This window comes from Balaenoptera physalus, assembly GCF_965194825.1.
Source record: "Balaenoptera physalus genome assembly, chromosome: 6".
In the NCBI taxonomy this organism is placed as follows: domain Eukaryota; kingdom Metazoa; phylum Chordata; class Mammalia; order Artiodactyla; family Balaenopteridae; genus Balaenoptera; species Balaenoptera physalus.
The window spans coordinates 90,263,256-90,288,768 of NC_138885.1; the positions used below are offsets into that span (position 1 = coordinate 90,263,256).

Genomic DNA, 25,513 nt, shown 5'->3' on the forward strand with positions numbered 1-25,513 from the left:
GCCTTTAAACTTAATTCACTTTATTTGAACAAACATGCACTTAACCCCAGGCCAAATGGTCATCATTTCAATCAATGGCCAAAAAAGGAACCATTTATGTATTTTTTAGTTACTTTGAATAAGCAAAGGTGAAAAGCATATAAATAATGGAATCTAAAGCTAGTGTTTCCTTATATTTCTTCTGTAAAAATTCTACTTTAATTATAAACATCACCCAGGACTTGGAGAAACTAGTTAAATAATAAAACTAGGCTTTCCCACTAAAAGTGCAGGTCTCTACTGAGACACACTCACTAGAAGTGAAATACCTTATTTAGGACAGAGACCCCCTCATCTGTGTGAAATGAGTCAATCACTCCTTGTTAGAGAATAGTGACAAAAACTTATAAAACCATCATCAAAAGGCAGTCTTTTTGAGTAAAGTAGAAAAACCTGAATTTTCTATAATAGTTCAGCAACTAATTTTTAAGGACTTTGCACACTGATCAGGGATGAAAGGAATAGATAGAAGAGTGTACTGTCATATTTCTTTCCTCTGATTCTTCAGTACAAGTTTTGTGAAGGACGGGGAAAAAGGAGTCTTCATATTTTCTTTTACATAAAATGCTCTATTTCAATTAGATTTAGGAATAGGAATAGGGGTGGCATACGTCTGACAGCTACTGAATCAACATTCTCTTTATGCAAAGCACAAACAGAACCAGCATCTCCCCCATGCTTTTTGGCTGAAATTGCCTAAAAAGTGCTAATTAATGATAGTCTTTATATGTAAGGAGGACTAAATTGAGACCACTATCTAGAGGGCCATCCTTAAGTCACTGAATAACTCTGAGACACTGCTATCCTAGGAGATATTAATATTATTACAATCTTTAAATCTATGAATTCAAGCCAGTGATTCTGAAATGAAAGAGTACCTATTTTATGAAGCTTTGCAGGGCCATCTTTTCCTACTTTATTAATTTAATGCTGAAATCAAAAGAGGGTATGTTATTTGCTTCAAAACCCAATAACATGTTCATGCCTGATCTGCAGCATTTCATATTTACAGCCCATCTTTCAGCTGGAGGACTTCCTTTTTCTCACAGGTTTCCTTGTCATTTTATAACCAGCTTACTGGACCATGGAGTCAGGACCCCTGGATTTACATTGTATTCTATTCCTGTATGACTTGCTGAGTGCCTATATCTCTACTGGATATTGAGAAGTAATGACTTGAGACCAGAGGTCAGCTGAGGAAGAATTCTAAATATCTTGGAGGTCAAGTTTTCTACAAATATAAACCGTACATGTAATTAAATCATGCCTACCTTTGGCTAACAATATGTATAAATCAAACACAAAGTTAGAAGAGAAGATTCCCCCCAACCCCAAAAAAACTAACTGGTAACACACTAAAAGCTCAGACTTCCAAATATTTTGGTTGCTAAAATTTTCATTTTGTTGCTACACACCTCTTCCTAACTGTGCCACTTCGAAATATGTTTAGTAAGTCCTTAGACATTTTTAACCTTAATAATACGGGTGGGCAAATACTATAAACACAGTGCCAATAAAGCATAAAAGCAAAGTCCATGTCATTTCACACAAAGACATTTACATTTCTAGCTGTTGACCTTACTGCCAATTTTCCTGATACATAATTCAATTTAATTTTCCAATCTGTTGAAAACATTCTCTGGTTGCTGAGTGACTTCATGAGCTGTATTTATGACCCTGGCCTTAAGTTTTTTCAACTGATGTGGCTTTGATAGGTAAACAGCAGATTTTTTACAAAGTCTCATAAAAAATAAAAAGTAGGCAAATAAGGACAGGTCAACCAAATGAGTTCCCAAAGGATTTAAAAAATCCTCTTCTCTATCAGGTAAAACCAAGATGAACAGCTTTCTCAAAAAAGGTCTTTGACAAAAGGTTGTAAATTGTGTAACTTTGTGACTTTTTCATCAAACTAAAGAAGGAGCAAGACACCAAATTAGAGGCCTTTCTGTTGCAGAAGAATAACACATTTTGCAAAACACACAAGAGCTTCTACTGAAAACATGTTTCTAAGAATTGGCTCAGGAAAGCTACCTGAGACACAAAATGAACCCGAACTTTCTGAGTTATGGCATAATCTGCTAGAGGAAAAAGAAAAATAACTACACTGTGTAAATAACGAATGTGGCAAAAGTCTCGTTTTCAAACAATACAAACCTCTTAATGCCAATTCTTTGTGTATGGATATTCCCTGAACCCCACCTTCAAGGTAAGGGGATAGTGGTGCAGACAGGGGCAGAGAATCACACCTCATTTCCCTTTGCTGGCATTCTAATGCTCCCATTCACACGTGGCAGGGCATTCGTTCCGATGGATTTAGCCTAGTTTCGATCAAAGCTTCCTCTACTTCATTTAACAGATTTGCTCAGATGGAAGGTCTCAGAGGAGAAATAATGTTAGTAAATGGGGGATTTCTGAACATATGAATATGTAGGTCATTGGATTTTTAAATAAATTAGAGAATAGTTTATCTATTAAGGAAGATTTACTGTACATATTTCATGAAACCATTCTTATTATAGGTCAGTGGACATCCCCTAACCATTCCTGGGCAATATTAAGCCTTGTAAAATAGTCACAAACCTTTTCATATAGTCATAAGCCCCTGATTGATTTTTTTTAAGTCCATAAAGTGACAGGAGCAAAAGAATGCTTTAGGTTAGGATTCATAATTAAACTGTCAAAATGCAAAGATGTAAACACAGTAAATAGCCAAGCAACTTATTTCATGTCCGTAGGACTGATAAGTGAAAGTGTGCCAACACTGAAATAAATTTGGGATAGAAGCAAGGAAAAATGAATATGCAAAAAAATAAAACCTGACAGAGCACTGGTCTTATTACTTCTTGAAACTATCAGCCTAACAGACCCATTTGCATCATTGACAGAGCACTGGCGATGCGGCAGGGCTGAGAAGCAAAGTTACTCTGAAACACACATAAATCACATAATTCATCTTTGAGACTCAGTAAGGATGGCTTTAAGTCAAGTTTGAAAGATCTCATAGGGCCACATATTCAATGTCTGTTTCTGTCTTATTCCTTCTCTCTCTCTCCCCCATCCCTCTAACCAAGCCCCCCCACATTCAATATCCACAAGTAAATCTGGCTAATATCAATATCAGCCCACTGAATTCAGGGGACTCAGTTTAAAATAACAATAATGATAATATTTTCAAGAGAAAGTGGTACAGTAAAAAATTCTATACAATTCTATATTATTTCCTTAACAACATCTTGCTCATGATTTATGAACAATACTGATAATATTTTCAAAACAAAGTAGTACAATAAAAACCTCTATACTATTCCCATAATAACATCTTGCCTTAGATTTGTGAAGGTAGTAGGTATAAAACTGAAGATAAGTTTTATTCAAACTACTATCCCATGGCATAACCAAATGCCAATTAGACTAGCAATGACCTTGATCTATAATCTGGGATAAAAAGCACATCCTGAGATAAAGATTCCTGTGCAAGTGATTTATTCAGGAAGTGCTTCTGAGGGAAACTGGTGGAGGAGTGGGAGAAGCAGGTCAGAAAAGGGAGGAGATCCAAACAAAGTCCCAGCCTCAGCCCGATCCTGCAGAGAGCTCTGGAGGAGAAGTCACACTTCAGTGCTGTCCCTGCTATGGAGGCAAGGAGCTGGCTTTTCACCCTCCTGCACCTATCAGACATTGGTTAAGCATTTCCAGCTCTCTGAAGAACCTAGGGGCAGGACAGGAATAAAGACACAGACGTAGAGAATGGCCTTGAGGACATGGGAAGGGGAAAGGGTAAGCTGGGACGAAGTGAGAGAGTGGCATGGACTTATATATACTACCAAATGTAAAATAGATAGCTAGTGGGAAGCAGCCGCATAGCACAGGGAGATCAGCTCGGTGCTTTGTGACCACCTAGAGGGATGGGATAGGGAGGGTGGGAGGGAGACGCAAGAGGGAGGAGATATGGCGACATATGTATGTGTATAGCTGATTCACTCTGTTATACAGCAGAAACTAACACAACATTGTAAAGAAATTATACTCCAATAAAGATGTTAAATATATATATATATATATATGGAAATTGAAAGAAAAAAATATAATACAGGATACAAGAATATCTGAGACTCATGAAACAACCTGATAAAATTGATTAAATCCAGTTTATTCTGAAAAAAAAAAAAAAGACACATGCAACCCAATGTTCATTGCAGCACTATTTACAATAGTCAGGTCACGGAAGCAACCTAAATGCCCATGGACAGACAAATGGATAACGAAGATGTGGTACAGCAATCAGAGAAGAAAAAGAAATAAAAGGAATCCAAATCGGAAAAGAAGAAGTAAAGCTGTCACTGTTTGCAGATGACATGATACTATACATAGAGAATCCTAAGGATGCTACCAGAAAACTACTAGAGCTAATCAATAAATTTGGTAAAGTAGCAGGATACAAAATTAATGCACAGAAATCTCTTGCATTCCTATACACTAATGATGAAAAATCTGAAAGTGAAATTAAGAAAGCACTCCCATTTACCACTGTAACAAAAAGAATAAAATATCTAGGAATAAACCTACCTAAGGAGACAAAAGACCTGTATGCAGAAAATTATAAGACACTGATGAAAGAAATTAAAGATGATACAAATAGATGGAGAGATATACCATGTTCTTGGATTGGAAGAATCAACATTGTGAAAATGACTATACTACCCAAAGCAATCTACAGATTCAGTGCAATCCCTATCAAATTACCAATGGCATTTTTCACAGAACTAGAACAAAAAATTTCACAATGTGTATGGAAACACAAAAGACCCCGAATAGCCAAAGCAATCTTGAGAAAGAAAAACGGAGCTGGAGGAATCAGGCTCCCAGACTTCAGACTATACTACAAAGCTACAGTAATCAAGACAGGATGGTACTGGCACAAAAACAGAAATATAGATCAACGGAACAGGATAGAAAGCCCAGAGATAAACCCACGCACACATGGTCACCTTATCTTTGATAAAGGAGGCAAGAATATACAGTGGAGAAAAGACAGCCTCTTCAATAAGTGGTGCTGGGAAAAGTGGATAGCTACACGTAAAAGAATGAAATTAGAACACTCCCTAACACCATACACAAATATAAACTCAAAATGGATTAAAGACCTAAATGTAAGACCAGACACCATCAAACTCTTAGAGGAAAACACAGGCAGAACACTCTGCCTATGTTTTAATAGACATAAATCACATCAAGATCCTTTTTGACCCACCTCCTAGAGAAATGGAAATAAAAACAAAAATACACAAATGGGACCTAATGAAACTTAAAGCTTTTGCACAGCAAAGGAAACCATAAACAAGACGAAAAGACAACCCTCAGAATGGGAGAAAATATTTGCTAATGAAGCAACTGACAAAGGATTAATCTCCAAAATTTACAAGCAGCTCATGCAGCTCAATATCAAAAAAACAAACAACCCAATCCAAAAATGGGCAGCAGACCTAAATAGACATTTCTCCAAAGAAGATATACAGATTGCCAACAAACACATGAAAGGATGCTCAACATCGTTAATCATTAGAGAAATGCAAATCAAAACTACAATGCGATATCATCTCACACCGGTCAGAATGGCCATCATCAAAAAATCTACAAACAATAAATGCTGGAGAGGGTGTGGAGAAAAGGGAACCCTCCTGCACTGTTGGTGGGAATGTAAATTGATACAGCCACTATGGAGAACAGTATGGAGGTTCCTTAAAAAACTAAAACTAGAACTACCATACGACCCAGCAATCCCACTACTGGGCATATACCCAGAGAAAACCATAATTCAAAAAGAGTCATGTACCACAATGTTCACTGCAGCTCTATTTACAATAGCCAGGACATGGAAGCAACCTAAGTGTCCATCAACAGATGAATGTGTAAAGAAGATGTGGCACATATATACAATGGAATATTATTCAGCCATAAAAAGGAACAAAATGGGGTCATTTGTAGAGTCTCTAGGATGGACCTAGAGACTGTCATACAGAGTGAAGTAGTCAGAAAGAGAAAAACAAGTATTGTATATTAACATATATATGTGGAATCTAGAAAAATGGTACAAATGATCCGGTTTGCAAGGCAGAAATAGAGACGCAGATGTAGAGAACAAATGTATGGACACCGAGGGGGGAAAGCAGTGAGGAGAGGGGGGGGGATGAATTGGGAGATTGGGATTGACATGTATACACTAATATGTATAAAATAGATAACTAATAAGAACCTGCTGTATAAAAAATTAAATTAAATTAAATTTTTAAAAAAGAAAAAAAAAGAAGTAAATCATGGCGTGGGACAGTGGGGGTTGGTGCCGGGGGAGGCATGAAGCATGGAAAAAAGGGCAGGCTTGTGATCTGCCTCAGCCTCCTCTGGTGTATCACATTACTTTGTGACCACAGGTAACAGAAATGCTTAGAAATTTGTCATAGGATTGCCTGAATATTAATGATCAGGTCAGAAAACATCACGTTTATCTTACTCTTCTCATAGGGTCCCATTTGCCATAAAAGTCTTTAGAGACATGAAAAGTAGGGCTAACCTTTTCTTTCAAAAGTCTAGCACAGAAGTAAGCGATGGTGCTCCGAGTATATTTTATATAAGGTCATAAGGACAAAAATAGGCTTCTACTATGCTGATGGCTCAGATAGGATGTGATGCTCTGCTACTTCCTGCATCTAGAATTACATTAGTCTCATGTCCAAGCTGAAGATTCGACATCTTGGCATTACATGATCTCAAACGTGCTGTTTCCCTTGCCCAGAACATGTGACTTAATTTATGTTCTTAGTTTGGACAGTATTAAGAAACCAATAGAGAAATGTAAAAAATAATAATAAATAATAAAATCAGATTGGCAAAAGGTTGTCTATCTCTGACTCTGGCAGAAGTCATGACCTTGCCATGAAGTATGGGTAGGGGATCATTTTCTCAAACAAATATATTTTATGTTTTTAAAAGACACACTGATTAAAATTAAAATGTATTAAAAAGCAAGTTCTTGGAAATATAGCTCCATTCCCTTAATTATGTTACTTTACAACACCAAATGATATAGTGGCAATGGATCAGACACACAAAGTAATTAATCGTTTTTCTTTGAAGAACTGTTATTTTCAAATGCTATTTATTATGAATTTGAGCTTTTCATCTGGAAGTCTTAAACATGAAAAACTAGACTATTTTTTTTTTACAATTCTAGATTCATTTATGAATGTTGTGCATGTGATTTTTTGTTCTACACACACGCACACACACACACACACACACACACACACACACACAGAGGAACTAATTGCTAGATTTGTTCTTAGCCTAATCATCAAGAACAAATCCAGGAGCACAAACTATAGGGTGACAAATCAAATTGCTTTTTATTGAATTTGATAATAAATGAGTAATAGTTATCATGAACTATTTCTGAAAAATATTCAGTAAGCTGAGGATATGCTACATATCAGTAAAACAACTGAGTACAAGACTAATATTGGCCTTAGGTGTCCATCTAAACTCTGATTTTGTTTGCTTTAAGAAAAAAATGTTGAGATTCTTTTCTATACAAAGATTAACAAGTTGTTTATGTTATTATCCATAAAGTTAATTATTTGTTTATTATAGCTGACAAATCATTTTACCACTCATGTGATTAAAAAAAAAAAGCCTACCATTTGGAAAATCCACAGTTGGTTTCATGGGGCATAGTACACCATATTTTCCATTTAACAATGCTGCTGGTGAAACCTAGCTGTCCAACCTTGCTGTTAGTGACTACAGTATATACAGCAGAAACAATCTGTCTGTTGACCTCCAGCTTAAGTTCAAACTATGTCATTCTGTCAATACCATCTACCTTGATTAGGTTGGGCTTTATACACAACAGGTTATGATCCCAGAGGGATGAAAAGCTTTCCCAAATTAAAAGCAGAAATTTAAAAGGAAATACTCATACATTCCTATGCAGTTTCCATTTGATATCCTCAAGGCTCGCCCATGAACTCAAGCTCATGTTGATTGAATGTGAATGTTTCTTTCTGGGTGTAGCCATCTTACAAATTTAATGGCAGGAGGAAAATAATAAAATGCGTTCCATGCTTCAATTAGACCTTTTATAACTTGGCACTTGAAAGATGGCAATGCCAAAGAAAAATCATTAATCCCCAAAAATAGACAAAAGGAGTTGTGCAGGAGAAGACAGACCTCCAGGAGTCTAGGGCCTTGGCAGAGCATTTCCTCACACCAACACGGCCCGCCTTTTGTCTAGCCTCATCGTGAGTCTTCTTCTCTCATGCTTCACGCTATTTGGATTAAATGTATACTGTATTTGATTCTAAAATCCAGAGCAATACGACCATGCTCTCAATTTTATCCTTATCCAAAGGAGCGGTATAAATAACCAGCAATAAAATATTGGCTAGCCTTGAAATGCCTATTCGTGAACATGAATGATAGATGAAAGAACGCACACGCACACACACACAGACACACACACAGAGAGAGAGAACTGCAAGATACAGACTAAAAGACACATCCTTCTACTTTGTGTTTTATAATAGTATGCAACAGACTTGCCCAAAAGGATCAGAGTTCTTCATAACCCCAGTTCAGATAACTGTGGACACACAAATGCAGCCCCAGTACTTTGAGTCACAAGAGAATAGCGGTGGAGTGATGTTTGGAACATGTGCAGCCCTCTGTGAACCTCCAAACTCATTTTCAAATGATGTATTGACTCTGTCAATAATAGAATGTATAAGTTAGCTAGGAGTCATGGAGCAAGAGATTTCACCCCTCTTGGTCTCCTGCCACACCTAAGCTGTCAGCACCAAACCTCAAACAATCCCACTGCGTTTCTTCCCTGCTCCTACTCCTGCGGTTCCAGCGTGGCTGAAGACTGTTACCAAACCACAGTGGTTGGTTCCATCACTAGTTCATGCTGTTTGACTTCAGCTGAGGCCCCAAACTACCTCACAAATTCTTCTATCTCAAATTGACTCCCTCTCACATTCAAACTGTCAACCCATTTCTGGTCTCCCTTTCAACACCAAATTTTGGAAAGAGTAATTTGCAGCCACTGCTTCTGTATCCTCAAGAGTTAATCACTCCTGAACTCCTAAATTCTCTCTCCTGCCTTCACCACTCTAATGAAATTATACTCTGAAGTTTGCCAAAGATCTCTCCCAACCAATCGCCAAATCTCATGGCACGGTTTCAAGCTTCCCCTTCCCAGACTTCTTAGTTTTCCAGACACGGACCAGTCTCCTTCTGGAAACTCTTTACCCAGGTCCTCTCTACTTTTATCAGCATCTCCCTTTTCTTCCACCTCCACCTGCCCCCACCTCTCTGGGCATTTCTCTGTCTCTTTTTCTGGTGTTAGTAGTGCTGGTGGCCTCTCCCCTCCTTCCCCCGTCTCTTTAAATCCCAGGCTCTGTGAATAAACTTCTAATCTCTTTCTCTAACCCCGACAACTCTTCTTAGCACTAAACTGTTATTTTCAATGACTGCTGCACATCTTCACTTAAGAAGTCTGCTAGCACTTCAAAGTCAAAACAGCCCAATCCAAAATAATCACTTTAACCTTACTCGAACCATCTCTTTCAACGCCCTCCTGGATTCTCTAAATAATTTCACTTTATTCTCAGTCACCAGGCTCAAACCTTGGTGTTATCTCCACTCCAGGCAGTTGCACTGTCAACTTTACTCTCACGATGCTTTTTGACTGTACCGTCTACTCCATCGCCGTCAGTCTTGTTCAAAACTTCTACACGTTTCAGCTGGACACTTAAGGTGGCTTCCTAAATGATATTCCTAACCCTCTTGCTATCATTAAGGGGAAGAAAGTCTTCCTAAGATCCAATTCTGATCACTGGATTATAGCATATTCCTACGTAAAACCTTCAGGGTTTCCAGTGCTTATTAAATAGAGTTCAAAGTTCTTAGCACGGCCTCAAGACCTTTTCAGATCTGTTCCCTCCACCTTCAGTTTTATTATCTAGCGTTGCTATCAACTACCAACTAATCCCGCCTTTTTCTGAATCAACACTTCTTGTGAATTTTTTTAGCCTAAAATACTCTTCTTCTCCATGTTTTCCTGTTAAATTTTATTTATCCTTCAAGGTCTAACTGCCCAGCAACCTCATACTCAAATCAGTTGTTCACATACGTGCTCACCCACGATCTTTTTCATCTTTGCATCTGCACAGAGCTTGGCTTCCTGCCTTGCATTTAGTAGGGTGGCTAACTTAAACCCACCGTCCTCTTAAAAGACTTACCATACTCACTCTACTGGCAGCTAATGACTCCTCATGAACACCCCCTGCAATCACTGCTCACATTATCCTGCATTATTCACCTTACTTCATATTTTACTCTAATTATCTGCATATATATTTTTTTTCACTACCAGGTTGTTAGCTCCTTAAGATTATGCACTTTTACTTTTTCGTTACTCATACAGTTGGTCCTCTGTATCTGCGGATGTGAAATCCACAGATATGAAGGTCCAACTGTACTGCACCATTTTATATAAGGGACTTGAGCACCTGTGGAGTTTGGTGTTCGTGGGGGGTTCCTGGAACCAATCCCTTGCAGATATCAGAGGGACAACAGTATAAGAGCCAGATTACTAGTTCGCAAAGTGTGACCCAGACCAGCAGTATCAGCATCACCTGGGACCTTGTTAGACATGCAAACTTCTGGGTCCCACCCTAGACCTGGTGAATCAGAAACTCTGGGAAGAGGCCCAGCAATCTGTGTTTTAACTGCCTTAAAACAGTGTGATTCCGATGCACACTCACGTTTAGCACTGGTGGGAAAGAACTTCTTAATTATAAGCAGCCCTCAATAAAATAAGACATAAATAAATAAATTGTTTACCGTCTTATCATTTAATATTACTTTGGCATATAATTCCCTCAAAACATTAAAAATATGAGTAATTTACCCATTTTTACTTTATCAATATCTTAAATCTAACTTGTACATTTTGAAGGGTTTATTAAAAAATTATAGAAATGATGACATATAGTGATATTCTCTTTATAAAGTTCAAAGACAAGGTAAATAATAGATTGTTTGGGCATGAATAGTTCTAGAACTAGTTTTTTTAAAAAACAAGGAATGATAACCACAAAATTCAAGATCAGGGTTACGTCCGGGGAAAAGCAAACGAAAAAAAGGGAGGAGAGGAGGAGCACATAAAGAGACCCAAGTCATTGGTAACATTTCAGGTCCTGAGCTGGGTGGTGGGTTCACAGACATCCATTACATTACTGAAACTGATTAATTAATTACGGCCAAGTGTGGATCAATGGTGATAGTATTTCATGAACCGAGGATTATTAATTACTCTAATTCTACATGCTCTGAGATCCATAAAAAAAGTTTTAAAGAGATAAGAAAGAACTAATACTTGCCACAATCTGTCCTTAGTATTATTCTGAATCACCAATTGTGATGTTCACTGCTAACGGTACCTGTGTGCGATTGAATGCCACTCTTGCAAAGACAGCTTGGGACACACTGGCCCTCTTCAGCTCATCTCTGACTTGCTGGTAGATATCTGGAGATACTTCCACAGAAGAGTTGGTTGGCTCCGGCTTAACTGCTCTGGGAATGGGTGGATGGTTCAGGAACTGCTGGTTGATGGCTTGAGGGTGCTGGTGAGCCAGGAGCCGGCTAACGGCAATCTGCTGGTTTATCAGATGGGCCATGGCGATTTGTTGCCTGACAAGTTGTGGACTGAGCTGGGGAGAAAGAAGACCAGGGCTCATGATGGGCTGTAACGCGGGCACTTGGTTTCGGATTGGAGTACTGTGGTGGATTTGGCTATGAGAAGACTGTTCGTTGGCTTTCCCCAGGGATGCCAGCTGGTTCATATTTGGTAAATGCATTGGACGCTGGCCCAGAACACAATAGTCTGAAAGGTTTTCTCGTTCCACTCTTTCCACTGTTAAAAGATAAAAATGATACTGCATCATTATCAACATTGGCATAATTTGTTTCTGATACATGTAGTATTAAATTATATTTTTGGTATATTAATGACGTAGACTTTCTTCATACAAAGCTGGAAGCCCCGGAGTAAAAGTGAGTTATCCTTTCCTGGAAATGTTACAATAATAGATTTTTCCATAGGTTATGATATGAAAGTAAAAATATTTGCCACTTCAATCTTCTTTAATTCCTAAAACTAGGCATTTTATTAAATAGCCAAGACAGAAACCACTAACCATTACAAATTCTAAATCCTCTCATATTCCCAAGCCGTATCATCTCCCTCTGTGATAAAAACACCAGCTGTTTTCATCTTCTGTAGTTTGTGGTTAATGGTGTAGTTCATGGTTATCAGGAAATGACAAGGACAACGTCTCCTGTCAAAGTAACTGCTACCTCCTAATAAAAATCTCACATAAATACTATTATCCAGCTATGGAAACATTTATACAAAATGTCTGTCACATAGTATATCCTTTCATCTCCTCACTTGCTATCTTTTTTATAGGAATATTTCTTTAAGAAATGGATATTTTAATGATGGTGATATGCACTAGGATAAGAAAAAAGTCTCACAAAATTAATAACATCGCCTTGATTTGCCATTAAATAAAATTCTCCCTTTCTCCAGGTTATCTATCTTTTAAGTTTTGTTGAACTTTAGTAAAGATTTAAGGAATAACCTTGAAAGGGAGAAAAAAAGAAAGTATCATATATGTTCATACATGAGGCAGATTCTTTTCTTCCCTCAGGCATATTCCTCAGGAAAGAGTCACATCAGAGTCAAATCCTTACCTAAAACTCTGTATTACATTATTATGTAAAGCAAAGGTTTGTTTGGGGAAAACACATTAAGCTGAAACAACCTCTATCCTTACTAGCTTTAAATGCTTATAGATGTAATCTAACAAAATCTGTTTTTTAAAGCAAAAATTCCTCACAGATTTAGTAAATTTTTCCTACAATTGAAAGTGTTTGATATGATAATGCAAAAGCGTATTAACATAACGTTAAAGAACATTGGAGTGGTTACATGCTGGAGAGCAGAAAAGTATTCACCTATAAGACAAATTTTTAAAATAACTACCCCCCTTATACACAAATAGTGCTTGTAAATTGGTATATGGTTTACAGTGACAGAATCATATTTGATCAAAAAAGTACTGAGTCTCAAAAAATTTAGGAAATTATGTGTGCTGGAAAACTAGTTGAGATGACTCAAAGTGATGACAAAGTCACTAGAACCAAATCACATGCAAAAAATTTGAATAAAATCAACCAATGAACTATAAAGGCAAGGAAAGTGATATTTCTAAATTAATATTTTATGTAATATGTGATTTTCAAATACATATGTGGAAGTAAATTAATACATTAACAACATGTAAATAGATATCTGATCATTTTATCTATATTTCTAAAGGTTTTATATATTTAAAACTTCTCATTGGGAAAATAGATAAACATCCACATCTTGGGAGCACCTTATATTCAGACATATACAGTATTTCTTCCTGCTTTCTAAAAAAACTGAGTGATTGCTTAACTTTCCTATGAACCCCTAAATAAGTCAAAAGTTTACCTCAAACTTCTTTAAGAGTTCAATTTCCAACCTAATCCTTTCAATGTAATTCATATAGTTTGTAGTCACCTTTCCTTCATAAGGTTCAAGGTGAACAAATTATTTTAATCTTATTCTCTAAAGGCAAACATTTTTCAGTCATTGTATTAATTAAACCTTAAGGTATACAGTCTGGAAAACCAAACCAAGCAAATGGTCAAGAGCCTTTAAACAAGGTAATCTAACACAGTTTTCATAGAACAGAAGTTACTATTGTAAGTTCCTTATTGAAAGAAGTAAAGAGACCACGGACTGCTTCCAGAGTAAAGTCATACTTTATAGGCAGAAATATTTGCCCTCAGGTAGACATTTGATTCGCTTTTGTTTGTTTGTTTGCTTTTTAATTCAGCCAAGATAAAGGTAAATTCAAGTAGCAAATTATGTTTTCGGGTACTTAAGAAGCAGACGGTTTATCCATTTCTTTTTCTACTTAAAGAGCATAGAAACACCCTCTTAATGCATACATTCTTTGATCAAAAGCCAATTTTCCAAAATGTCAGTATTTTCATCTTTCAATGACTTAATTACATTTGAGTTACTTTCTTAAGATACATCTAAATCCCATCATTAATAAAAAAACATGTCAGAGCTCCATGAAACCTCTATGAAATTGGTGCAATAAGAATCAGAATAATGTCAGTCCACAGTCCTTTAAGATTATACATAATAATTCTCCTTTTTCTTATGAGTTCCCAGAGCATCATAGTCTCATATAGTTAAGAACAGTAACTATGGAAGCATCCTTAGAGACATGTGGTAAGACCATGTAGTACTAACTGATTAGTAAGCCGTAATGAAGGCATTGCAAATGCAAATGCCTACACATGCAGGTAGAGCACAACAGCCAGAGAAGCCAGACGCAGAGATACTAGGAGAGAGAGAAACCCTGCCCACTCCAAACAAGGCAGCCACTAACTTGATTCAGCCAGTTGTCTTTCTCATATTGTCATTTCTTTAGATTTTTTTCAAAAAAATGAAAAATCTGGATTTTTACATGATAGCTCCTAAATTTAGGTATTGGCAAATAATTCTACTTTCAAAACACAATAAAAGCCAAACAAAACATTTCTGAAAACTAGATCCTGCCCATCCATGGGCTACCAGTGTCAAAATTTTGCCTACGAGACTAAAGACACCCCCTATGCTGTTAAAGAAAAAAATATTCAACAACACTTGTTGAAGATGTTAAGGCAGACCTTATCCAGGACCATCGCAATGGGTATAGGGACCACAGCGATGGGATTTTACAGTGGGGAGAGAGATTGGGCCCAACTCCAAATACAGCATGGGCAAGTGGGAATTTATAGCCAAGGAGCAGGGTGGAGGTCAGGGGATGGAAAATTACTAAAAGGAAACATCAGGAGTAAGTGGGATTCTGGCTAAACCAACCTAACAGGATTCTTTGCTAAAGACAGGCCAGGCTGATCAGACATCACCTGGGGGATGGTGGAGGATGAGGAACCCGATGAGAATGAGATACCGAGGGTGATCAGATACAAGGCTGGGGGGTTCTGGTTAAACTGACTTAGCAGGGTTCTTGTAAAACTGGATTTTACAAGGAAGTGCACAGATGGGCCTAGGCGAAGGTTCAGGAGCCTGTCTAAAGTTTGGTCAAGCAAAGAATCTTTGTCAATGTTCTCCAGTCCCTGACAGCTCTATCAATAAAAGCCAAGTTCTTTACTTCCAAGAATAAAGAAAAAAAAAAAACTGATCATCCCAACTTTAAGGATGCCTAAAAATCAAATGCTCACCAACAGGCTGCATCTCTCCTGACCAAGGCGGTTCATGGTTTCAGGAACGGTTTGCACAGATTTTGCCAAATCTGAAAAACTTTTTCTTTTTTTTTCTGCTGCCACTCTTATACAGATAATATCAGAATATATTTTAACCTCTTATGTCACAGCAGATGAAATACAAACGCTTAAAAAAAAGTCAGAGGAGCATCACAATGTACCAGACTCAATCTGAAAACTGAGCCTGGGCCTTCAGTATTTCTTTTCCCTTTTCTTTCTGGCCTTCCTTCCTTCCTTCCTTCCTTCCCTCCCTCCCTCCTTCCCCTCTCTTCCTCCCTTTTTCTTTCTTTCTTTTTAAATTATTTGAAAGTAACCACAATGACTGAAATGTAGACCTAACAGCAGTGCCTGATTTTGTGTTTTGCTTTTTCATTCTGATAGAAAACATCATGTTAAGTCTATCTTAAACTAAACCAAGACCAAAGGTAACTCCCTGGCTCTGAGGGCCCATCTTATCTCTGCAATACTCAGCCATGGATCAGAAATCCTTAAAAACATGAAGGATAAAAGGCAGCAGTGCCCCTCGTGACGAACGCAATGTTCACATTCACAACAGAAAATATTCTCAATAAAGCCAAAATGCTTACTTATTAAAGAGACATTAAAAACACAACTGCTTCCAGGACTTTACGTCAGAGCTGCAATTTAATTCACAGTGAATTTGATTCTACGGTTGCCAAAGTCCTAAAGGTAATGTGTGGAGTGGGAAGTGCCTGGGAAGGAATGATTACCCCAGCTTCAAGTACAAGTCCCCAAACAGAATGTGGCTTGAGGCTGTTGAGGCAAGTGGGGCTGAAATATTTCTACATCGGGTAGCTGAGCAGCTCTCTGTAGCTATTTTAACCTCTGGAGGAGGGTCCCAGTCCTGGGGCCTTGCCGGTGGATAATTCAGATCTGGAGTCTGCTCAGGTTTCTGAGAAACTCCCAGTTCCAGTAGGACCTTGCCAATTCCTTTGAGCTTTCTGGGATTGAGTGAAAATTGCAAAGACTGGGAAACGATTATGTAATCACCCTCTGAGCTTCTGGGGTTCTATATAACTCCAAAGTAGGAGAGGCCTTTGCAGCCCTGTATTGGAATCCCATGGGCTCCTGAAGCCTTCCCAAACTCAGAGAGTTGATGTTCTAACCAAGATCACCCTATGAACATTAGCTATTCAATGTCCAAGACCGCTGGCTATGGCAGGTTGTTCACAGGCAAGAAAGTGACACCCCTCCCCAGGGATTTATCCACATTACAATGAAAAGATATTCGGTCCAAAAATCTCATTTTATTTCATGCAATTTTAAGTACATTTTGAAGTCAAGTACTCATTTTAATAATCACAAATCCCTGATATACACATATGTATTTTAGGTGGTTGCAAGAACATTCTAAATACTCAAAAAAATGTATGTCTATATATAAATCTTGTCTTATATTCCTCTCTGGCACTTAATTTTTATTATAATTTCTTTATTGCAATTTTGGGTAAATATGTTTTCAGCTGTTGGGAAAGATGTATGGTATAATAGTTAAAAGCAGAGATTTCTAAGCCAAACTGCCAGGGTTTAAATCTCAGCTCTACCATTTGGTAGATGTGTGACCTCGGGTAGCTTACTTAACTTCCCTGTGCCTTAGTTTCCTTGTATATTTAATGTGGGTTAAAACTTATGCCTACCATGAAGGATTACTGTGTGATTAAATGAGAATATATATCAACACTTAGAACAGTATCTGTCACTATGCAGTTTACCATTACTATTACATTCACCTTGCCTGTGTGTGTCTGTGTCTGTGTCTGTGTGTGTACTGGCATAGATGGATGGACGTAAACTGTACATTTCAGTTTTGCGCTAGATCAGAGATATTCAAAATACAGTCCCTTGAACCATCAACATCCATATTACCTGGAAGACTCTTAGAAATACAAATTCAGGATCTCTTAGAGTTCTTATGTACAGCAAATTTCCAATGATTCTTATGTACACTAAAGTTTGAGAATCAATGTCTATATCATTTTTGCTTTTACTTACTGTCTTTTGAGATTATACAAAATACAGCTTCCCAGGTGATTTTTATGCATGCTAAAGTTTGACAATCACTGTTCTATATTGTCTTTGCTTTTATGTTGTTGTTGTCTTTTGAGATTATACCAGACATTTATAACTGTCATAGTCCATTTTTTTGCCATTTCCATTCCATTTGTCATATTCAATCTGACTGAACATTCACTATCCTATAAATGTATCTAAACATTTTAAATTTTCTTCTCTATGATATATTTTTAGTTTTGTTGATGATTAGTTTAGTTTTTGTTATACTGAAGAAGCATTGACTGGACCTGATACTAGAAAACTGCATTCAAATCTACATTCTAACTCTTACTAGCTGTGGGGTCTCTTTGAGCAAACTGGAGATTCTCTGGATCTCAGTTTTGCCATAGGGAAAATATTATTATCTTAGAATTGTAAGAGTAAATTTTAGATGATCAGTGTCTATGTGAAAGATCTTTATTAAAGTGCTACTGTAAATTTCAGAAAATATCTATATAATTATGATTAACAGATTAGGCTTGACATTTCAAAATTTCCTGATTAGGACATTCTGACCAATGTCTGCTGTTTCCCAAAGGTCATCTAAAGAATTGCAACCTTTCCTTTGGTTTAAGTAACTATGCCATGTTACATCATGTTACTTTTTAAACAAATCCCTACAATTTAGAAGAATTCGTTGTCAATTTAGAATCACATGCTTCATGGCATATGCAGGAATATGTTGGATTCAGCTTCTCCAAATGAGGCTTAATAGTTCATATCCTGACCTTCAAATTAGGAGACAGCAGAATCGATGGGAAATAAAATGACAATCTCACAACTCTTGAAATTAAATTTACAGGAATGCTACATAAACATGGCTTTAAGTTTCAAAATTTATTATAAATAAAAAATGGAAAGAAAACTTAAGGAATAAAACATGCTTTGAATGTATACATGTTACATTTACATTAACCAAAAGAAAGAAGGAAAGTGTCCTACAGTTTTTTGAATTGAAGCATAGTTGATTTACAATATTGTGTTGGTTTCATGTGTATAGCAAAGTGATTCAGTTATACATATATATGTATATATCTTTTTTTTTTAATTCTTTTCCATTATAGTTTATTACAACAGTATTTTAAAAAAGCAAATGTTTAATGGATTGCTTTTATTTTCCAGGGAATGAGTAGGTATCAAAAAGGTCCTAACTAAAAGAAATACACACACACACACACACACACACACACACACACACTAGTTTTTCTTCTTCAGTCTAGTGTTTCTGTTAGATTTCCTTATTTTTATTACATCTATATTTGCTATAGATGCTATGTAAAGTAATCCCAGTAAAATTTCAATACTCCAAATATACTCCAATGACTTTATGCCCCAAAGTATACTTTCTGAAGAGGATTTATGAGCAAAAGGTAAAGCATCTGATATGTAGAGATGTCTGTCAATCAAAGCAAGATAGCATAGGATAGGTGGAAAGAAGAGCAAACCGGGATTCCTAAACCTGAGTTCTAACTAGCTGGGTGATCTTGGGATTACCTGTAAAATGAGAAAGATTACCTGCAAACTGGTTTTAAAGCAACCTTCCAGCATCTTGATAGCATCTTAAAGAGTACTGCCGCTAGGATTTTCAAAACAATTCCCTTTCTCAGAATAATTGCTTCTGTTTTTTGACTCTTCGGCAAAAATTCAAGACTTTCCCAAGATATCTCTCTTTGTGAAACTCCCCAATGCAACAGGAATAACAGTAGATTATAGTGGCAATAGCAGGAGTTGTAGTATTGATCTTGCAAGTTTATCTATCAATACTGCTTAAAAGACTGATAATTTTTTCCAGAACTATGAACCTAGTGTTTCAATGCAAACCTTAACACAATTGCCTTTGAGAAATAAGCCCTGGGGTTTTGTCCATAGTTATAATGAGTGGAAAGAAATGAACTGGGTAAAAGGCTTTGCACTGAGAAATTTCTGGAATTTCTGGCCTATGGATTTTTCCTTAAACCATTAAGATGCTTATGCAAATGTAAACAGATTAGCAAGAATGAGTGCTAATGGATTCCTTAATAAGCGAACACTGCAGTATTGCCCAGAACAAATCCTGGAAACCCTGGATAGAAGAATATAAGCCAAATAAAAGAGGATAGTGCATTTCTCTGTGGCTCCTTCAGCCTCAGAAAGTACTCTGGAAGTGATTCTACAAGGTAAGACATAGGCTGGCCATTTGGCACTCTTGGTGGGAAAGTTGCCAATCAAATCGACAATTTTGAATGGGCACCCAAACCTTGAGCGTAGGGAAAAGATATTCTTGAGCATATCATTGCCTTGGACTTCCAAACCTCCACCCCAAGCTCCCTGCTCCCGTGACACTAAACCCCAACACTGGACCCCAATTTTAAGGATAATGATCCTGTCTAATACCAGAGAAGTCAGGGAACTTGTTCAGGGACAAATAGCAGTCCAAACGTAGACAAATATTTAGGAAAAATTAAAATGATTAGGACTACTGGCTCTAGCCTCATAAGCATAATAAACAAATCACAAGACCAGTGAAAACTAGTGGGTTTTTTTTCTCTTTTTCTGCATAACTCAAAGTGAAGTTCTCAGGGCCTAAATGTTTCACAAGCACTTTTGTTGTATTTCCTTTAGAGGAAAATGTTTTTATTATAAGTGCATTGCAGGTAACATCAAGCCTTCTACCATTTATATAGTAGCTGAGGCACTGAGCTAAACCCTTTCACACATCACTGTCATTTAATTCTCACATAACAATCGTATGACATAGATATTATTATGCCCACTTTATTGAAGAGAAGTTGAAGCTCAGAAAAAAACAATGTCGCAAACCTATTAAAGCAAGTAGCAGAAATCAAACCAATGTCTTTAGGACCTTTAAAGTCTTTGTTCCACGGCTTACGCTAAACTGCCCAACTTGGGACATGTGGTTGTTATTAATTTTAGGGTTCAAGTCAGGACTCATCAACTTTCCAACAGACGAGCCCTGCTTTCTGTTTGTATGTGTGTGTGCATGTGCACATGCCGCATGAAAATGCATAGGTGACATGATGAGTGGGCGAGTTATCTGAATGGTGAGGGCTCAACCTGAAGCCTCCACTCTATGCCCTGTAAACCTTCCTGATGTGACAGACTACAGAAATCGGTCAGTTCTAAACAGTGAGGAAATTAATGATTCTTCCCAACTGAATGAGCTAATCACTAAAATAGGATTATTTGCGTTTGCTTGTTTATTGTTTTAATTCATACGATAGATATTTATTAATCAACTACTATGTACCAGAATGATGACAGCCCCTACAGATGCAGTACTGAATAATGAAAGAACTCCATCTACAGATTTGCTTCAGACAATGTAACTGAGTATAGATGGGCCTGTAACAACTGCCTATGATATAAAATGCATTTCTATTTGATGATAAAACATAGCTCCTTTTAATCCCTATTTTGTTGTTTATTAGCAGCTCATTCTAGTCATCTGTAATACTATTTCACACTCACTATATTTATTTTCATGAATCCTTCCATTCTTTTATTTTTTTTGCAGCCAAAAGGCTTTATCCCCAAATGAGTGTCATCAGCACGGAGTCCCACCTGACATGAAAGACATGAATCACGCAACTGAGAGCTCTTGCAAGTACTCTTTACAAACTCTGTAAATATGAAGTGTTTGTTTGAAACAGGTACCCAACAAAAAATAAAATGGGGTATGCACACTCATACAACATGGTAATAACCTGAGAATCTCAGGCAATCACAATAAATTCATATATGATTGAACTACTATATGAAATTGGTGACATACAACAATTTTGACCTATGAAAATGGCATTTACATATGATTCAACCTGATATTTATTTAGACTCCTCTCTCTGAACTAGGCTACACATTAACATTAAAAAGCCCTACTGTCCACCCAAAGTCTTTCACTGAGTTAAAACTCTTTTTAGAATGTAAACATAACACTAATTTTCCTGACAAACCAGAACAGCATCCTGTCTGCCAACACTGAACATGCCCAATCACTGAAAATACTCCTGACTTATTCTCTCCTAGTCAATAACTGTAGGTACAAAGTCAATTTGTTATATAAAAACTGCTTTTCTGTTAACACAAACATAGACAGACATGATCTCAAGAGCTAAAGCCGATATTCCATATATACCAGATATAAATCCCACACTATTGGAAATTAAAAACAAAACTATAACCAGAAGAGTTCACTATATATAATTAAAGAAAATATTAGGAGTCTGAAAGGGCTGAAGGGCAAAAGAAAAAAAATAAGTCTTTTAGGACTAGGAAACCTAAAGATTTTTTTTTTTCCTCTAAATTTGTTAAAGAGAATCTGTCTCTGGGTTGAGAACTTGCTTGCAAAGTCTCTGCCTAGAGCAAGATATTCAGAGCCAACTTGTTAACTCCTAATAAAACAAGACTTGGAAGGAAAATGCTTCCAGCCCCAAAAGCGAAGTGTACCAGCCGGCATTGTGATAATACCATATGACTGGTTTTCTTAGGTATATTTTCCCCTTATTATCAACTTCCTTTTTCCATCATATTAAGATCCACAAAAATATATATTATCTACCATAAAGCAACTTGAAGCTGAACACTTTGTTTTTTGACAATAAAAGTTCATAGGGCCCATTATGTTCCATGGAAAAAGTAAGCATTGTCCACCTTTACTGTGTCTGAATGCCATTGTCCCTTTTGGTTTCAAACAATGCTTTATAATAGTTTGATAACACTGATCATTTCAAATATTCCTATAGCTTTCTGTATAGGTTAAAGCTACTTAGATCTAATAATATCTTGATTTTTACTCTTTGTTTTAATTTAAAACTATAATTTCAGAGGTGAATTCACACATGATAGGAAAAAAATGACATTTCAGAAACTTAACATTATCATTCAGGAGCATTCTCTGTGGATTAATTCTTTAATTCAACCTAATAAGGAAAAGTGGATCAAAGAAATAATCAATCCATAATTCATTATTTTCCATTGGCCATTCTCTCTGATTTCACAGGACTTAAATGTTTGGGGCCATTATTTTAAGTAAAATACTCAATAAACTAGCTGGAAACACCTCAAAGGGATGTTTTTCTTAGGCTACATAAATGGTCCCTAATTTTTACTTAACAAAGGTGTTACTGTCTCTTTCAGTGGAATTGATTAACAATTGCTAAATCTTTAGCTCAATAACTAATTAACAGAAAAAAAGAATATTTTAACCGATAATTTGCTAAGGACATTTGTAATATGAATTAAACAAGCAAAGGTTTTCTTTTTTTTTTTAATATATATTTTTTTCCAGACCTTCTGAGTTTATTCTGAACATGTATATGTGATTATATCATGTTACAACTTTCATCAGACTTAATGTATTTATGACATCTTTCACTTCTGCCCCAACCTCCAAACCTGACACAAGTCCCCACAGAATATTCCTTTTTACCCACTGATTTCCAAATGCAAGTCCTTATCACTCCTAACATTAAGTCTCTTCTAACCTTTGGGAGATGAGGGCTCCACCAGAAAGTAGGCATAGAGGGAACTTACCTCAACATAATAAAGGCCATATATGACAAACCCACAGCCAACATCGTTCTCAATGGTGAAAAACTGAAACCATTTCCACTAAGATCAGGAACAAGACAAAGGTTTTCTTTCTTCTCTCAACTGAGACGTCCGATAGCAAATAAGATTTAGTAAAAATATAATATGTGCAAAAATAAAACTGTTCTAAGTGCATATGTTCAAATAAATTCATCTATATTACATTCAATTCTATTAATATTTACTAAGCATCTACAATATACAAAGTCCTATGTTCACAGGGCTTGGAGGATGGCACAAAATGGATGAGTCCCCCAGATGTTCTTTCAAGGGATTTTTGGTCTAGTAGGGAGATTATTCAAGAATCAAAATTACTACGGAACATGGAACTTGGAAGGTGACAGCTTGAAAGGCCAAATGTTATAACTCATAGCCTGGCTTGTACTCTAGATGATTCTAGATTTATGTCCATTCCCTTGAGAGTTCAGAAGTCCAAGGTCAGATAATCTCAAATTCCTGCATAGGGTAAGAATCATATCACCAGTCAGACAAAGAGCAAGTTAAACAACTGTCTACCATAGACAATTGTCATGGTAGTCCTAGCATCTTACATAGCACTTATATTTAAGAGCTTCAAGCACCTTGCAAACATAAGTGCTTTTCAGCTTTTAACTCTGTAAATCATCTGAGGAAACGCAAATAATAATTTTTATTTAGTCGATCAAGAGACCAAGAGAATTCTCTGATTTTAACCTATGGGTTTCCCCCAAATAAGAGGATGTCACCACAATCATACCAGATTTTAAATAAGCTGGATATTTCCTGGTCTACACACAAAAGCTCTCATTTCACAACTCTGTAGATTCTTCATCAAGCACCGCCAGATCTTTGTTTTTGAGTTTTTAATTTTGTTTCTCAGCAAGACAAAAGGAAATCTGAAACGATGAGAAATCTAAAGCTCACTATAAGAAAAAGCTAAGAACTAAAGAGACCTGGACCACAAGCCTTAACTATGTCATCTCAGTTCAACTCCCTGCTTCTCTCTCATTGTTTCCCAAACATAGTTGGTCCAGAACCTGTTTCAGGGCTCGCCACCAAGCCCCCATACCAACCATTCTCTCCTTCACTGCTAGATAATCACAACAGCCCACCCCCACCCCTACCACATGGCATGAGCTGCCTCATTCTCTACCACTCACTCCATCTCCAAAAACTTGTCTCCTTATCCATCTTCCTTCCTTTCCTCCAGGTTCTGAAGCAAAGCTATTTCTCTTTCTTTCAAAGGCAAAGCATCCTCTGTGCCCCATCCCTTCCTAGTTTGTGAACTGTTGCTTACCACCCCTCTTCCCCTTCAGAGCCCTTGGCCTCCTGTGGCTCCATCGTCTTTCTCCTGAGTATTGGGGTGGGGTGGAAGTATGGGTTACACTTAACCCTAATGCTGCAGTTAGCTGCTCTTATATCCTTTCCTCATTCACTCAGTACCTGCTATCCTCGTTTCCTTGCCATCTTCCATCTCAGATGCATACAGTTTCTCTTTGTTCTCACACGACAGGGAAATAGCTCCCTTTAGTGTCATTATGGTCCCTTTATTGCCAAAGTTAAGACCCTCCAATCACCTCTTCTCCTTTTCCTCCTCCTGTCACCCTTGATAACATTTCTCCACTGGTAACCCATCTTCCCGTGGCCTCCATGAAATCTCACTTTCTTCCTAATCATGTCTTCTTAACCCCTGGCCCTTTTACCTCTCAAAGCTTCCAACCCCTGTCCTCACCCTCCCCTTCAGAGAATCCTCTTTTGGTATCATTTTAACTATTACATCTAAAAAATTAGCTCCAGAATCTATTCTCTAGTCCTGTCTTTTGGTCAGGTGGCTCCACACCTTGAACAGCCCAGTGGGTATTTCTACCTAGTTCACCAACTCTCACTGAAGCATCAGCAACTTCCTCTCAGTTTATATCATCCCATTTCTGTCAAAACCATCAAGAGTCACTTAAGCTCAAAACCTTGGACTCCACTTTGATTTCCCTTTCTCTTCCCACACACACTGCATTGGCCACTTCTCTCTTTCTCATTCCTGCCACCAGAGCCAAAGCTCTACCTCCCTCACCATCTTCACTTCCACATACTACTGCAATAGATTCTATTTTGTCTGCATCCTCCAGGGTGTGCACACCACCCTTTCTCCCTCCCATTTGCCTCCCCTCCTGCCATAAACATATTCATATCCATACATGGTTTTAGATGGCTTCTAGAGGATGTGTTTGGTTTTTTTTTTTTTTTAAACCACCATTTTCATTATTGCTTCATTGTTGAAAAACCTTCATTGATTCTCAGACTATCTCAGCTGGGCTTTCAGAGTTCCCTAAGATGTGTTTACTACCTTCCCAACTTTATTTTTCATCACTATAACACGAACGCTCCCCACAGCCAGGTCCCAAACATTTC

General features: G+C 37.2%; 1 protein-coding gene across 3 annotated transcripts in view; it reads right to left on the reverse strand.

Moving 5' to 3' along the window:
• Positions 1 to 25,513, reverse strand: part of SATB2 (SATB homeobox 2) — a 187,136-nt gene that overhangs the window by 66,176 nt on the left and 95,447 nt on the right. For all 3 annotated transcript variants that reach the window (XM_082467077.1, XM_082467076.1, XM_082467078.1), the window contains exon 7: positions 11,535 to 12,007. In XM_082467077.1, the coding sequence (XP_082323203.1) occupies positions 11,535 to 12,007 (473 nt within the window). The remainder of the gene's footprint in view (positions 1 to 11,534; positions 12,008 to 25,513) is intronic.